Source organism: Penaeus vannamei, chromosome 32, assembly GCF_042767895.1.
Source record: "Penaeus vannamei isolate JL-2024 chromosome 32, ASM4276789v1, whole genome shotgun sequence".
In the NCBI taxonomy this organism is placed as follows: domain Eukaryota; kingdom Metazoa; phylum Arthropoda; class Malacostraca; order Decapoda; family Penaeidae; genus Penaeus; species Penaeus vannamei.
This window is the reverse complement of record NC_091580.1, coordinates 678,095-696,343: the sequence shown is the minus strand read 5'-3', so window position 1 is coordinate 696,343 and position 18,249 is coordinate 678,095. Positions and strand designations below refer to the sequence as shown.

At 35.4% G+C, this 18,249-nt stretch overlaps 1 protein-coding gene across 1 annotated transcript in view; it reads right to left on the bottom strand.

Annotated features, from left to right (window-relative positions):
• Positions 1-13,560: 13,560 nt before the first annotated feature.
• dally (division abnormally delayed protein) overlaps positions 13,561-18,249 on the bottom strand; it is a 681,356-nt gene continuing 676,667 nt past the window's right edge. The window contains exons 6-8 of the mRNA XM_070144413.1: positions 17,163-17,283; positions 16,134-16,335; positions 13,561-15,799 (exon numbers count right to left, since the gene is read on the bottom strand). Of these exons, the coding sequence (XP_070000514.1) occupies positions 15,699-15,799; positions 16,134-16,335; positions 17,163-17,283 (424 nt within the window). The 3' untranslated portion in view covers positions 13,561-15,698. The remainder of the gene's footprint in view (positions 15,800-16,133; positions 16,336-17,162; positions 17,284-18,249) is intronic.

Sequence of the window (18,249 nt, the reverse complement as noted above, 5' to 3'; positions counted from 1 at the left end):
AACGCGGTGTAGCGAAACTCTAGCGAAGTTGTTGAGTAGCGGACTGGTTTTAGCGAACTAGGAAAGGGTTTGGGGAAATGGGGATTTTTTTAAATGATAATTTGGAAATTTAGGGAATTAGGGTAATTGAGATCAAGTGAGGAATCGTCATGATTGGTACTATTATGAATTTAGGAGAGAAGGATATTGTTCATTTCTCTTTCTCTGTTTATCTGTCTCTGCAACGTTTCCATTATTTTTGTTTAATATCTCACTTTAAGCGTCTATCTTTTCTTATTAGAAAACCCATAAACGGCAAATTCGCAGACGTTCCCTTCCCTTGAAGTCTTAGCGAACACGTTGTAACGAAATACATAAATAGCGAACTGGTCACAGAAATTTTTTAGATAACGGGGGAACTGATGAATAAGGAATTAGGAAAATTTCAGTAACAGAGAGGGAGTAGGACATGTTGTGGTTGGTGCCATGATCAAGAATTTCTTAAAGATAGGTTCTTTTTTTATACGTGATACTTATTTTTTTTTTTGTCTTTCTCACGTTCTTATATCAAATTAATACATGACGGTACGGATGTGCCTATCACTATCATTACTGTTTTTTTATTCTAATAATTGTTATAACTCTTACCTCTACATTATGATAGTAATAATAAAGTTAATAAAACTGAAAGTTAAGAAAAATATGATGATTATGGTAATAGTATTACTGATAATTATAATAATAATGGAATTAGTAATAGGGGCAGCAAGGACAACAGCAACAATGATAATATAATAATGATTGTAAAAATGATAATAATAATAATAATGATAATGATAATAATAATAATAACAATAATAATAATAATAATAATAATAATAATAACAATAATACTAAGAACAATAATAAGAACAATAATAATAGTAACAATGATAACAATGATAATAATAACAGTAATAATGATAATAATAATAACAATAACAATAGCAGTAATAATAATAATAATAATAATAATAATAATAATAATAATAATAATAATAATAATAATAATAATAATAATAATAATAATAACAATGATAATAATATAATTAATAGTGATGATGGTGATGATAATGATAATGATAATAATGATAATAATAATAATAATAATAATAATAATAATAATAATAATAATAATAATGATAATAATAATAAATAATGATGATGATGATAACAGTAATAATAATGATAATAATAATAATAATAATAACAATAACAACAACAACAACAACAACAATAATAATAATGATAATAGTAATAACAATAATGATAGTAATAATAATAACAATAATAATAACAATAATAATAATATCATCATCATAAAAAAAATAAAAATGATAATTACAGAAATAATACAAATGTGAACATATTACTCTTATTATAATTACTATCATCATTATCATTATCATTATTATTATTATTACTATCATCATCATTATCATTACCACTACTTCTAATAATAATGATAATATATAATCATACTATACATGATTACTATTATCATTATCACCATTATAATCATTACTCTTGTTAATATTATCATAATGATCATCATCTTATTACCATTACTCTTATCCATTATTACCCATAACACCATTTTCTTCATCATTATGGCTATTGCTATGTTCATTATCATTACGACCATCGTCATCATAATATATCACCATTCTTTTATAATACTTCCTGATCGTAAGATTCATATAAATTGTCCTAATTGCAATCCCCCTATATTGACACACACCATTCTATTATATATAATCATTTACTTAAAAGATATTATTCCAACTTTCACGATATTGATGTTTCATTTGTGAAAACATCAATCACCTTGATTGGTCAAATAGCGAATGAATTCTTTTCCCTATCATGTCTACTCGTAAACACCTTATTTACTTCATTTATTTTATTTATTTAAATACCTTATTTACTTATTTTCTTCACTTCTTTCGCAAGCTCATTTTTCTTCTGATAGGACCGAGGTGTTTACCTGTTGCATTTTTCTGATTTTTGAGAGAATTCCTCTGATGGTAATAGCAAATGAGCAAATTTATGTTATGTGATGATCAGGTTATGCGTGGTATCGTACTGCAGAACCACGTTTCTGATTATCATTACTATGCTCCGATCATATAATCCAAGTTTCTTATGCGTACACAAGTGTTTGTTTGTTCTTATGCGTACACAAGTGTTTGTTTGTTCTTATGCGTACACAAGTGTTTGTTTGTTCTTAAGCGTACACGAGTGTTTGTTTGTTCTTATGCGTACACAAGTGTTTGTTTGTTCTTATGCGTACACAAGTGTTTGTTTGTTCTTATGCGTACACAAGTGTTTGTTTGTTCTTAAGCGTACACGAGTGTTTGTTCTTATGCGTACACAAGTGTTTGTTTGTTCTTATGCGTACACAAGTGTTTGTTTGTTCTGATGCGTATACAAATGTTTGTGTCTGATAAGGTCCTGAGTGTTTGAATATTATATGTGTTTTGTGTTGGAGTAAAGGTTTGTGTGCTTTTATTTTTGTTGAATTAAATTTTTACCACTGTTACTCATGCACTTGCTTTCTTACGTGAATAAAAAACGATCATAATTCTAAATGGTGATGGATTTGGATGTTCTCATACTACAATATACTTGTCTATTTATATTTTCATCATTTGATTTCAGGCCTTCTTATGGGTCAGTAATTAGGAGTGTGCCATTAAGGGGGCTGGTGATCTCCTTTAAGAATACTAAAAGTGATAATGAATTTTTCTATATTTATATTTTTTTGTCAAACGATGTAATTTTATTCTAGAAAATTATGAACTGTGTTATGAACATGTGAGTAAAGTTTTCTTTACCCTCCCTTATTAAAGAATCCCGCGCACGGTCAGAAGAAAATAATGTCAAAGTGTATAAATATATTATTTATCTAATTGACTATATGATGATAGTGAGAAAGTACTTGGTATACTGAAATAAAGCAGACATACAAAGAAAAAATCGTGTGCGTTTGTATGTCTATGTATTCATATATGTATGCATATACCATATATATATATATATACACTATATATATACACTATAATATATATATATATATATATACCATACATATGTACACAAATTTAAATATATACTTATATATATAGTTATATATACATAAATATACGTAATTACACACACACATCATCATCATCATCGGGGAGCTCACGCCGCCGGGGACGCAGAGCCGCATCTTCCCTTCGTTTTCACCTCCGAGGGTCCCTCCCATGTCGAGCTCCTCACGACAGGTTTGATCGATCTGCCCAAGCCACGACTTCCTAGGCCGTCCCACAAGCCTCCTTCACCCAGGGATGTCTTGTACAGAGACAACCTGGTGGGCAAGATTATCCTGTGGGAAGCGAGCCAAGTGGCCGCATAGCCTGAGTTGGAGATCACGGTTTGTGCAGGTAACTGGTCCCATGCGAGTCTCATGGTGCAACCGTTGGATGGACACGTGGTCCCGGCAACAGTACCCCATGATCCGGCCCAAGGACCATCAAGACAAGACTCCAAGGCACAGGATAACGTCCAGGTTTAACCACCGTATTCCCCAGAATTGCCCCAAAATGGCTTTGGACAGTAGCTCTGCCAAGTATATACATACATACATACATACATACATACATATATATATATATATATATATATATATATATATATATATATATATATGCTGCAAGCAAGTGTGTAAGTGTTGAAAAGTGTTGGTACAAGGACACAGCCCTGCCTCACTCCTGAACTAACAAGAAAGAAGCTAGGGAGGCCCCCACCACAGCACTTCCAGTACCAGTATACAGGCTTGCTATTGGTTCAATAATCCTTGTTGGAATTTCTCTCAATCTCAGGATTTCGCAGAGTGATTCCCGATGCACTGTATCGAACACCTTGAGGTCGATGTAGACTGCAAGCAGCCCACTCCCGAACTCATGGCGGTACTCTACATTGACTCGAAGCGCCAGGATACACTATTGTGGAGTGAATCCAGATTGCTCTGGTCTCTGGGGCCTCAGCAAGTGGTCTCTGATACTCTTAGAAGGACGTGGGCGAGAACCTTGCCAGGTATACTGAGCAGTGTGATGCCACAGTGACTGTTGCAGTCCAAACGATCCCCCTTCCCCTTCCAGAGAGGGATGACAACTCTCTTCAACAGGTTAGGGGGAACGGTACCGGGCAGCCAGATGGCAACCAGGACAGCATGCAACCCCCGCACCATGGGTTCACCACCAGCCTTTAACAGTTCAGCTGGGATCCCACAGATACTCACTGCTTTGCCACTCTTCAGCTTGGAGATCGCCCTCCTAACTTCAGTTAGGGGGGAAGGATCCTCACTGATGGGTGTGTCTGGCAACGGAATCGCGGCACTACCGTGTGTGCGTGTGTGTGTGTGTGTGTGTACACACACACACAATACCATGACACAAGAGAGATTAAATGACTTTGCGATATTAAGTATAGAGAACAAACTCACAAGAAAAACTAATTTTAGCGATGTAACAAATGCCTTCGCAATTAAAAAAGCAGGTAAAGTAATGCTGTAGATGACTTATAACATCGGTGGATCTTGCAATAATAGCCAAAATTTTACTATTATCGATGAAATAGAATAAGGGAGGTTAAAAAATTGTCCTCAATCTTCTGCCAACCTAGCGATATTTTTGAAGTTATGTGATATTAGTAACATATTCTTGATTGAAAGTTCTTGATTGTAAGATCGAGTAACATACAGTTTATATTAACATGAAAGTTTTAGGAAAAAATGGGCGTTTTCTATTTGAAAAAGGCGTTCTCCACCTAAAGAGGATGTGGCTCTGAGGGCCCGGCCCTGTTCTTTGCCCCGGGGCCCTGGCCTCCTGACGGCGGCCCTGCATATATATATATACATATATATATATATATATATATATATATATATATATATATATATATATATATATATACATATATATACATACATATATATACATACATATATATACATATATATATATATATATATATATATATATATATATATATATATATATATATATATATATACATACATATATATACATATATATATACATATATATATATATATATATATATATATATATATATATATATATATATATATATATATATATATATATATATATATATATATATATATATATATATATATATATATATATATATATATAGACACACACACACACACACACACACACACACACACACACACACACACACACACACACACACACACAACACACACAGACATATATATATATATATATATATATATATATATATATATATATATATATATATATATATATATATATATATATATATATATGTATATATATATATATATACACAGAGACACACGACAGTATATATATATATATATATATATATATATATATATATATATATATATATATATATATATATATATATATATATATAAATGTGTATATATATATAAATATGTATATATAATATATATATTACCAGTATATCTGCACAGGTGGCAAAAACCGAACAATAGGTCTCAGTGTAAAGGTAATTTATAAAGAAATCTCATGAACTTTGTTTTGGATTATTTTTTAAATGTGTATTCATGTTTAGGATTTCAGTGAATTCTGTATACATGGTTATAAGATATCAGTGTAATTAACACCTAATTCATTGTTTTGACTTTAGTTGATTTCTATCATTCTATAATTTCTATGTGGAACAACTTTTATGTTAAACAAAGAGGTATTATTCATTATTCATAAAACTCATGTCGTAATAGACCTAATTGTAGGGAAAACAAAACAAATGCAGGTTATTCAATGAACATTTTTATGTCGATTTCATCATTTATTTTATTCCATCTACACATGCCAAGCACTTTTGGATTTTTTTGAGTGTTTTTGTTTTTTTGTTAAATTCATTTCTGTGTCGCAAAACTACAAGTATTTTGTTAACTATTGTGTTGAGTTCCTCTTTCAAGATGAATGCCAACGGTTGCCAAATTCTTGATAGTTTTTTCTGTATTGCTATATGCGATTTAGTTTCGCAGTTATTCCGTGTGACATTTCTATTCAGTAAAAGAGTATATCTGTTACTTTGTTCATGAGTTCCACTTTTGCAGCAATATTAAAAACCACTATTTCTCAAACATGATTCTAGTATGAGAGAAACTGCACACATATCTTACAGCTTGGAACTAATTTAGAACCATAATTATATCCAAAGTATTTCCTTCTCTACGTGGCTAATAATGAACATACATACATATCAAACTTCATCCATGAAATAGCAAAATATTTAGCAACAGTTGGCATCTTGACACTGAGAACAGTCAGTATACAGGTACTGCAGGCTACACTTATCAACTGTACAAATGGCAAAAAATAAATGATACAAGACACAGGGGCATTAGTGGGCAGATATATGCACCATGGATAGACAAGGACACGGAGATTTTAGCCTTAAAAAGAAAGAGAAAAAAATATATATGGCTTTCGAGTAAGTGCAGTTTGTTAACTAATGTCCAGCAGCCACCTTCAAAGTTATTCCACCTATGATAATAAAATGACCAGCTGGTGTGAGACATGAGATAGTATTATCTTAAAACTATTCGCAGTATTTGCTACATGATTATTATCACATATCTTTAAAATTATTTTCTAAAAGGAAATATCAAACGATAACCTAACATGCCATGAAGGATGAGTGATAAGAAACATTGCACAAACACATGGCCCAAATGTTTCCATTATTACTATTTTTGAGGAAAAGGGCTTTGCTGGTATGCTATTTACATTCTCAGTAGTGTTTGTCTAGTTACAGAACAGTTCTCCTACTTTGAAGGAAATGTAATGCAAGGGAAAAAACAAGCGATGCAACAGATATTTGCTTCCCCCAAAAGAGGATCTCGTGTAAGCATGTAATATACTGAAAGAAATGTATACAAATCTGAGATTAGAAAATAATTGGTACTGCCCTTGATGTTTGTTCCATTATCATATCTGTGTGTACGTGTACGTGTGCGTGTGTGTGTGTGTGTGTGTGTGTGTGTGTGTGTGTGTGTGTGTGTGTGTGTGTGTGTGTGTGTGTGTGTGTGTGTGTGTGTGTGTGTGTGTGTGTTTTATCTATAAATGTATGTGCATATATATATAGATATATACATACAGCTATATGATTTCCTTACTACCCAGAATATTAACTGCATATGGAAGGGTATTTTGTTGTATGATGATGACAAATATATGGAACATGAAATAGAGTAATTACATTTTCAGTGAAGAATGACATGAGAAATGGAGAATGAAAAACACAACAAAAAGTCCACCACATTTCATGTCCCAGTCTTCATTCCTTTCGAAGTGACAAAAATTATCTAATTTCTAAAGTACTTGGGTTTCATAGGGACCATATTATATACTGAATGTAGTTTGCTATTATTTATTTTTTTCGGTAAATGTTTGGTAAACATTGTTCAAATCGGCAAAAAATTAATATTTCGTTACTGTTTGGAAAAGACAAACAGTATGATGTTTGTCTAAACATTGTAATAGCTGATAGTGAAATTATTCTCATAATTCTTGTTTACTAGCATATCTATATCTAAAATAAATTATCTCTGTTAAGGAACAAATCTTATTTCATTAATAGCATATATCTCAGTTGATAGGTTCACCTTCTTATATTAAATACAAGCTTTTCTTCATGTTCTATGTATCAAAGGACAATCCAACACAGTTCATCAAAAAGAAAGTGATGCTTGTAAGTTTCTCATTATCTACTTTTGACACTTAGTTGGGAGTGGCTATGAAAAGTAAACTATTTCATTAGTTGAGTTGATCTTAAATGCTTTTCTGTGATCTTAATTGAAAGTAGAAAATGTCATAACCCAAACTATATTTGTTCATGGCACCACATCTGTATATATTAATTTCCAAATCTTATAAATTTCTGTAGTATTTTATCATATCCAACACACCACCAGATGCTGTTCTTTATCAAATCACACTACAATTTAAGCATATCTAGGCAAAGCACTCTTTTAAGAAAATAAATGTGATATAATAGAAAAAAATATGTTCATTATATGAAAAAGAAAAAGAACTTGTAGTATATTCATATTTAATGAAATTAGCAGGACTCTATGTCGTTTTAAATGTTTCCACAAAAGATATATTTAGATGGCATGGAGGTTTTACATACAGAGAGACCAAGTGCACAGGTCAATATACAACTTTGTGTTTAGTGGGAAGGAAAGTGCTGCATTTGGGAGCCCAAAGAAAACTATAAGAATTCTGAGTGTTCGACAACTATAGCATTCATGAAGTTACATGTGACTTTTATTATCTTATTACACTACCTGCATATTCAACAATACCAGTACATGGATAAAACATAATTTTTTTTTCTTCTTAATAACACTTACATTCACAAATCACAGAATAACAATTAATATAGAATATCCATTAACCCTACAGAATATCCAATACTGTCTTAAATGTTGGGCTCATCACCTAACTATTCAGAGCTATATTAATACCTCACAGTGAGAACTATTTTTTTATCCTAATTACCTAAGAAACAATGAATACAATAAAATTTGCTGCAGGTAAATATGGCACAGACATTTCAGACGAAATAAGAATGAATTGTGACCATGACTCTACTGGTTCATGGTACGCTGGTGCCCCTAGACATAAGGTGCAAAATGTGTATTATTCTACTAGGGCTCGTTCACAAAAATATGTGTTCCTGTACAAAACAGAATCTTAGAGACTTAGAATCAAAATTCACTAATTGAAAAATAAACAAAATATAAATTGGTGTATGAGTTAGAAACTTGCTTATGAATATGAGTTTATCTGAAACTATTTTGAATTGTTTTCACCAGACTGCAATATAATATCATCAGTCCTAACCAATAGTAAAAGATGTCACCTGAAGTCAGCAATTTTGCTTTACAAAGTCTGGGTATTTGATTAAATAATTTAAAAAAGCCAGAAGATCAATCCAAGTGTGACCTGATCCTTATAACTGATGAGGCAAATACACACCTTGATAAGGAACACTGTGTTATCTGTGATTCATCCACCATCAAATGGTTCCCTGAACATGAAACCTCTGTATATTTTGATTAATGCACTGTTACCTTTACAGTATTTTTCCTTTCAAAAACTATTTCACAGCTATGTTATCTAAATTATGATTTTTCCCCAAATGGAAGATGAGTATATATATAGTATTTTTTCTTCTCATACACCTTTCTTTAGATCACAAGGCAATCGACAGAAGTGGATGATGGACAAATAACACACTGGATTTAGCTTTGCTGTACTAACATCAACCAATGACTAGGTACCCTCTTACAAGCAGTACAAGAACTTCCAAAATAATTTTGTAAAAAATTACATTGATGAAAACTGATATGAATTGATATCGTCTCTACCATTAATGCCCTGTCTATTGCAAATCTAACATTATTGAAGGAGTCAAAATTTGTTGCATCTATTATGACTCTCGTGCTCTAACATAGGATGACGCCAACAACAATGTGCCATGGCAGGACCTTTACGGAGACTGCTTTCCCTCATGCAGTAGGATGGTTGGCCAAATGGAGACAGACAACAATGAAGGAAATGTTTCAGATGATTTTTTTTTTTTTTTTTACTTCATTTGATTAGTAGGCAAAAGGCGTTTTTTCTTGAAGATGGATGACAGAACACACACAGCACATTCTTATTGACTTCAGTACAGAGAAACACCAGCATTTCTGCATTTTTATCACAGTTTGGTAAGATTAATATATAGCCAACAGTCTGTTGACAACTTGCAGAGCTCAGCACTAATATCTACTATAAGCTCAAACACTCAATTCTATAAGTTGAAAAGTTTGCAATCTGTTACATACAATCTCTTGAAACATTCACCACTAGCTAAAGAACTTGACACTGAAATCAGCATAAGCAAATATTAAGGTGTTCCTTTACATTCTCAGCAACAGACACTCATAATTTATCTACATGAAACAAAATATCCTGTACAAGGAGTAATTCTGTTACCATAAAATTATTGTGGATAATGGACATTTTTCATCTTCTGTTTGTAAATAATTTTGCTGAAATTCTTCTAATTTTTTGGCTAAATTATTTTTTTCTGATTTCATTAAGAGAATATGCACTTTATTCCATAACACATCAGTACCTACTAATGACCTAATATTTCACAGGTGAAAAAAGAAAACATTACAGCAATACTTGTTCATAAAAAAATAATTCTGAAGAGTAAGAAATGATGAAAACAAGTCCTTCTGAACTCTTGTCTTTTGAGTCAAGAGGATGCTTCGGTATTGCCTGGTGCTTGCTTTAAGGCAAGTTCATATAAACTAAAATATCAGTTTCTCATCAAGGGCATTATCATCATTATGATATACAGGTATTCCATGACACATCAGTACATAATTACAACCTTAATGAACCTTTAGTTACCACAAACAAAAATGTTATAAAACGCTACCACATATTATTGGAGAGTATTTCATATTGAGGATCACTGTTTAATTTATTGCTGATAGACTGTTGTTCTTATCAAACACTCAATAAACTTCATTTTAATAATATATTACTAGTTAAAACTGTAAGTTTGCATCCTTGATTATTCGTATACTAATTAGTAAGTAATACGTGTACACTATTTATTGTTTCTTGATGACTATATACTGATACAGCCACTCAAAGTTTTCCAGGTTTATTGCTTGTTCAGCAACACAACAAAAGCTCATATTATGAAAGTTAATAAAAATATATGTCCTTTAAATATGTAACAAAAATCATTTTTCAGTTAACATGAAAAAAACAATGAATTAAAATAAATATAAACTGGCATAGGACTGGGATATCCTCACACCATCAGTTAAATATTGTCTCATGATCTTCAGAAATTCACACAAGATCATTTCCCTCAGAATTGACAACTGGGATACACTGCAGATTATTGTTCATTTGATCATGCCAATTCCTAGTCTGTTAATGAAACTGCTAATAGGCAATTTTGACATTCACAGCAATACATTGTAAGGAAAATATCTGACTTATTCTGTCTCTATACTACACAGACTGACTCCTGTAACACACACTGGCAAGGTTCAGGGTGTTAAGCTCTGCAAGTGTTGCGGACTAGGCCAGGGTGTAATCCCAGACACTGCAAGAAATCTAGCTTTAACTATCAACAATAGAGGGACTAAAAAATAAATCTTATTTACACTTCTTCTCAAAGTTAGAACAGATTTTCTTCAAACATGAGATGTGGTTTGTTGGATCCAGGAGCAAACAGATGGGATTGGCATGAAGGTTATGGTCTCTTTCTGAAGCAGCAAGATTTGTTTATACTGTACATACACTTAAATGTATGTGTATATACATATGTATATATGATTACGCATAAGTTACATACGTACATATAAACATACATACACACACATAAACAGCTATTTCAACATCATCTACGAGGATGATACACAAGAAAAGAGGCAGATAACGTAGTTTCTTTCCTGTGTCGAGGAGGAAGTGGTCCATCACACCTGCGCGGTCACCTGGACACTCCCTCCCTTCCCCTGGACCCACAACTGACAAGTTTGTATTGCTAGGATGATGTCACAGCAGTTACCTGACGTGGGGTGAACACGCTGTTGCCTAAAGAACCATGGGGGGTGTCAAAGCAGTACTTTATTGCCAGACAGACTGGTGAGTAAAGTCATCTTAAGAGTTCTACAGCAGAGGCTCTAAAACCCAGAGGGATAAACAGAACTGTTCTACTAACCTGTGAGATATAGTAACATTGCTGAAGAAAGGATCATGAGGGTAGGGCTGCCAAAATAATTCCAGGGCCATTTCAATGTTGATATCATTATCTTTTAGGGTTATTGGTAATGTCAATCACTGTGACCTCAGCATCTTGACGACACTGTGATGACTGTCACTTGAATGCTCAAGAGCTTACTCCAAGAATAATACAGAGAGAAGTTCTCATAATCAAAAGGACTCTTTTTTTTCTTAAACTCACCCAGAGCATGTCTACAATCCTGACTAGTGAGGCTATTTGAATCCTCACTTTTTCACTTGTGAGGTACAGGTTCCCTCAAGAATGTTGGCAAAATAAATATGAACAAATATAGTTTCATCAATCCTCTCTTTTTCTACATAATAAATATATCTTTTATTTATCTTAGGGAAGGATCAGTAAAGATCATACTGTCAAAGGACAGATATTCATTAAACAAATAAAGTATTATGTAAATCTGAGCTCCTTTTAATCAACTATGAGCACCAACTCTACAACAAGAACCCGTCCATGAGAACTTTAAACTTTGGCTTTTGTTCTGAAAAAGCAGGCACATTTGATATAAAAGAAATATTAAAGAAAAAAAGAAAAACACATAAAAGCCTTGATTATTTTTTCCCTAATCATTACTAATCATTTATAATCATTACTATATTTGATGTCTGACTGTATTAGTCTGAAATTCTTCATCTTGTGTAACTCTACATGGCCTTCTAGTTCAGTACATCACAAAAAATATCCTTCATTCTTAAAATGACCCACAAAATTGCTTTACAACCCCCAATATGAAATAAACTGTAATTGTAATAATACAATAGTTACGATAATAACAAAATCAAACTAAAATCATTGCCATGAAGTAAAAGGACGTCATAATCAAGGACTTTGAGGTTCTCATGTCAGGGTCTTGTTGCACTGCAGTTAAAAGCTCAAGCAATGAACATTTTAAGAAATAATTCTTTGCAACACACTGTAAGATTGTCAACAGAGAATGGATTCCTGTGAACTTTTTTTTACTTTTTTTTTTTTTTTTTTTTTTTGGCTACAATATAAAGTATTTCATCAGATAATTGGTTATCACATAATAAATAAAATAAAAAGAACGTCCTCCTTCTTTCCCAAGAGAGAAAAAAAATCCCAGGAGAAAGTTATAGTTTCTCAATCAAGCCCACAAAATGATACCTATCACGACGATGTAACACTACAAGGGACATTGTTTGATATATGCTAAATCAAGTGGTACATTCAATTCTCTCATGGAAGATTTAAGACAGTTATAATCCTGGTTATGTTGAATACTTTGACTTTATGCATACTTTTTTTAGATTGGGTGTACATGCAGAGATACAAGCGAGACAGTCGCACTTTCACAATTCTTTTACTAGTATATCTTTCATGTATATACACACGCCTATGTGTTAAATATTATCAAATTCACTGTTAATTTCTAATGACTAATGGTATCCCAAGACCAATATTTGTACACATGCACAATATGTGTATAAATATGTTTCATGTAAAACAAACAAACAGGCATATGCACATGCAGAAACACACACAGGTACGTGCAAACATACACACACACACAACACACACTCACACTCACAATAACAAACACTCACTCACTCACTCACTCACACCTTACTGTATATATTACCTTAAAAATTAATGGAAGAAATGCTCTTATTTTTTTTTCATTTTTCTGTATTTATATGCTATGCAATAATGCAGTATTAGTCATAGAGTGTTTTGCAAAGAAAACTGTAATAGCAAGAATTGTGTTAATTGTGTGCAAGCAAACTGATATATCTACTTTTTTACAGTGTTTAGACATGACAAAAGTTTGAACATATTTAAAGCAATGGCATTCTCTACACTGGATTTGCTGTCTTTTAATACTATTTATCTAACTATCAGTAAAAGACAAGTAATGCAGGGGACAGGAAATAACATAAAGACAGAAATGACAGCAAAAAATAAAAAAGCAGACAAAGAATGTAGTAAGATAGATAGGTAAATAGATATAAATTTAGATATATCAAACAATCCCTCAATTTTCGACATCACAAAAGAAGGATTCATCCCTTGGTTCATGCTACGAAATAAGACCCTTAAAAGGATAACATAAGGTCTATGGAAAATCTTTTCTCAATCAACCAGCAAAACGGAACGAAAGGGAGAAATAATAATGAATTACTAAAACATAGAATCATTACATGTATGTTTATACATATACATACATACATATATGCATATATATATATATATATATATATATATGTATATATATATACACTCACTTATATATATATATGTATATATATACATACATACATGCTTACATATAAAAACAAACAAACAAACAAACAAACAAACAAACACACACACACACACACACGCACACACACTCACACACACAGCGCGCGCACGCACGCACGCACACACGCACACGCACACACACACACATATATGGGTACATTTATGTCATATGTATATGTGTGTATGAATCTATATATATATTAATATATATATATATATATATATATATATATTAATATATATATATATATTAATATATATATATATACATATACATAAACATATACATACATACACGCACACACACACACACACGCACAGACACACACACACACACACACACACACACACACACACACACACACACACACACAAACACACACACACACACACATATCACTGCATGAAAAAAATAATAAACTAAGCAATTATTTCTACATTACATGATTTTCCATAAAAAGGATTTGAATATATACTAAAAAAAAAAACTATTTCGAGATTCCTATGTCCCTCCGAGAGATAGAGGCTTCGGCATCAAATATTCCATTAAAAACATTCCCACAATAATTATTACCCTACACAGGCCAAAAAGACCACTTAGAAAGGTCAATGTATGGTGACCTATTTCACTGTGAAGAGGTGAAGGTCAAAGGTTCTGCTAGTTTGTTTTTTGCAAAGAATGCGTTTTGATCTTATATTTCACAGTGTCTACGAAGCTTTTACGTACCGGGATATTTCACTTTTCTACTTCTATTTTCTTGACAAACAAAAAAAGGTAAAAGTGGGGAGGGAGAGAAGGAGAAAGAAATAAAAGGGGTGAGGAAAAATTACTTTGCTGTACATCTTGTCCACCATCTTCGTAAAGAGAGACACAATTAAATACATTCACACTTTTTATGGCTCGTTTCTGCTATCAACCTCCACCTTGAGCAATGTCTTAACCTTCCGGCTCAAAATGAACAATCTACCTCGTCTACCAGACTACTAGGGCCCATATCTCATCCGTGACGACCACCTCAACTCAACTGTTGGCCAAGCGTCATAGCCTTTTATACTTCCCTCACTCATCGGGGTAAAATACCTTTCAAAAAACAACTCCAATCCCACACTCCCACCTTTTTTTCGCAATAGTAATGATAGAAAAAGATCGAGATAGACTGCTTGAACCGCTGGAGTAACCAAGGAACAATGAGGATGGTTCTGCTCTCGTGGCCACCGGTTCTACTCAAGATATTTTCCTGCTGGTTATACCCTGTGGTTCTGGAAGTAAGACGGCAAAAACCCTTATAACCCTGTTGAAGTGTAGCTGATATAGTTTGCTCTCGAGATATGTCTGGTATCTTGCTGTAGGTAAATCTTGGTGCGGTTGTCTTGTTTTTGTTTTTTCTTTCCTTCTTTCTTTTCTGTTTTTCGTCGAGGTCTTGTTCGTGTTTTCTTTTCTATTTCTTCTATTCTGATTAGGGAGCGTCTGAGGTATTAGTGGAGCGTTGAGAGGAGCTGATTTAGGCCCAGAGGAAGTAGAGGGAGGCGGCCAGGGCGAAGAAGCTGACGGTGAAGTAGCTCACGTGCTGGGCGGAGGCGCCTTGAGTCTGGTCCGTCACTTCTGAAAGGAGAAATGACATTTATGTGAGTAAATAAATATATATGTAAATAATGTACGTTTCAAAATACTCGTGGGGGGAAACGGTATTGGCAAAGCTTGTAAATTCATGAACAAGTAACACATTGTTTATCTTCTTTTAAACAATGAATAAATAAGTAAAGAGATGCAATGATTCGAACGGCGTGAACAACTACGCTCCGACTTCTTTCGTTCATTAGAGCAAAGCAGTGGTGTGGGGCTCGCTGAGACATCTGGCCCACACCGCCCGCGGGCTCGCCTCTCAGGGTCCGAGCGCGCCCACAAGAACAGCAGCGCCCCCCCGCCTCCGCCTCACCTGTTTTCGTGACCGGAGTGATGAAGACCGTGTCCCCGGAGCCATTTCCGGAGCCGAAGTAGTCTCCCTCGTCCTCGTCGTCAGAGGGGCCTCCGGGCTGGTTCCATTCCCTGCCGTAGCCGCCGGAGCCAGAGCCGTCGTAGTAGGGGCGGCGCCGCTGGGAGTCGGCCTTCGGGAGCCACGTCAGGTAGGAGAGCACCAGCTGCAGAAGGAGGGGCGGCTCAGGGGGTGCATGGGTTACAGGGAGGCCCATTTGAAGGGCTCCGATCGAGAAGTTCATGGGAATATAAACATGCAAATCAACACATTCTCTCCTTGTTCCTGGCTCACTCAATCACTCAGTAATTCCGCAAACACACGCAGATATACACAAACTCACTCACTCTCTCTCTGTCTCTGTCTCTCTCACTCTCTCTGTCTCTCTCACTCTCTCACTTTCCCCCCCCTCTCTCTCTCTCTCAATCTCTCTCACTTTCTCCCCCCCCCCTCTCTCTCTCTCTCACTTTCTCCCCCCCGCTCTCTCTCTCTCTCTCTCTCTCTCTCTCTCTTTCTGTCACTTCCCCCCCCCCTCTCTCTCTCTCTCTCTCTCACTTTCTCCCCCCCCTCTCTCTCTCTCTCTCTCACTTTCTCCCCCCCCCTCTCTCTCTTTCTCACTTTCTCCCCCCCCTCTCTCTCTCTCTCTCTCACTTTCTCCCCCCCCCTCTCTCTCTCTCACTTTCTCCCCCCCCCCTCTCTCTCTCTCACTCTCATCCCCCTACCCTCTCTCTCTCTCTCATTTCTCCCCCCCCTCTCTCTCTCTCATTTCTCCCCCCCCCCGCTCTCTCTCTCTCACTTTCTCCCCCCCCTCTCTCTCTCTCTCTCTCACTTTCTCCCCCCCCCTCTCTCTCTCTCTCTTTCTCCCCCCCCCCTCTCTCTCTCTCTCACTTTCCCCCCCCCCCTCTCTCTCTCTCTCCCCCCCCTCTCTCTCTCTCTTTCTCTCTCCCCCCTCTCTCTCTCTCTCACAGCCGCCAGCCAAGGCACGGCCATTACCCTTCTGACTCCTCGCAGTCTGTCGGCGAAGGCGTAGACGCTGGTGTCGGGGCGCCCGACGCGGACCTCCGAGTTGTACTTCTGGGCACTCACGCCCACGCCCGCTGTCATCTTGGTGTACCTGCGGGCGTGAAAGGAGGTGATGAATCTAGTCAGATTTTCTTTTTTTATTATTATCCTTTTTATACTGGGTGATGAATCTAGTCAGATTTTCTAATTTTTTAAATTATTATTATCCTTTTTATACTGGGTGATAAATCTCGTAAGATTTTTTTTTTAAATAATATATATATATTTACTGATAAATAAATTAGAGAAGTAAAGGATTAATATGACGCACGTTTTTATTCTCTTTTCCTGTCTACCCGTCTGTCTATATCTGTCTGTCCTTCACTCTTTCTCTCACTGTGTAATAATATTACTAATATCAAACACGCTCCTATCTATCTATCTCCCCGCACCGCCACGCAAACGCCCTGAAACAAACACCCACAACAACCCACGCGCTGTCCCTCCTGTTGCCTTAGCCTCCGCCGCCAATAGCACTTCCCTCGCAGCAGCACCGAGACCTCCTCCTATCACCGACGATAAACAATAATTAGCTCCAGATCCTCATCTAACTTGCTGTGGGGCGATAAGGGGCGCGACGTCGACTGGCCCCGGTCTGTTAATCGCCCAAAGAAAATGTTGACTTTGGAATGCCTCCTACAGTACGGGCGTTATGATGGTCTATTTATAATTTCTGATGTTTGGGGAGCGCGGGTTGGGGGTGGGTGGGGGCGAGAGGGGGTAGGGGGGTTGTGTTAGAGAGAGAGAGAGAGAGGGAGGGAGGGAGGGAGGGAGGGAGGGAGGGAGGGAGAGAGAGAGAGAGAGAGAGAGAGAGAGAGAGAGAGAGAGAGAGAGAGAGAGAGAGAAGTGGGAGGGAGAGGGGAAGAGGGAGATAGGGAGAGAGGGAGAGGGGAAGAGGGAGAGAGAGACTGGGAGAGAGAGAGAGAGAGGGAGAAAGAAAGAAGAAAAGAAAGAGAGAGAGAGTAAGGGATGGGAGAGACTGAGAGAAAGAGAAGTAAGGGGTAGAGTGAAGGGAGCA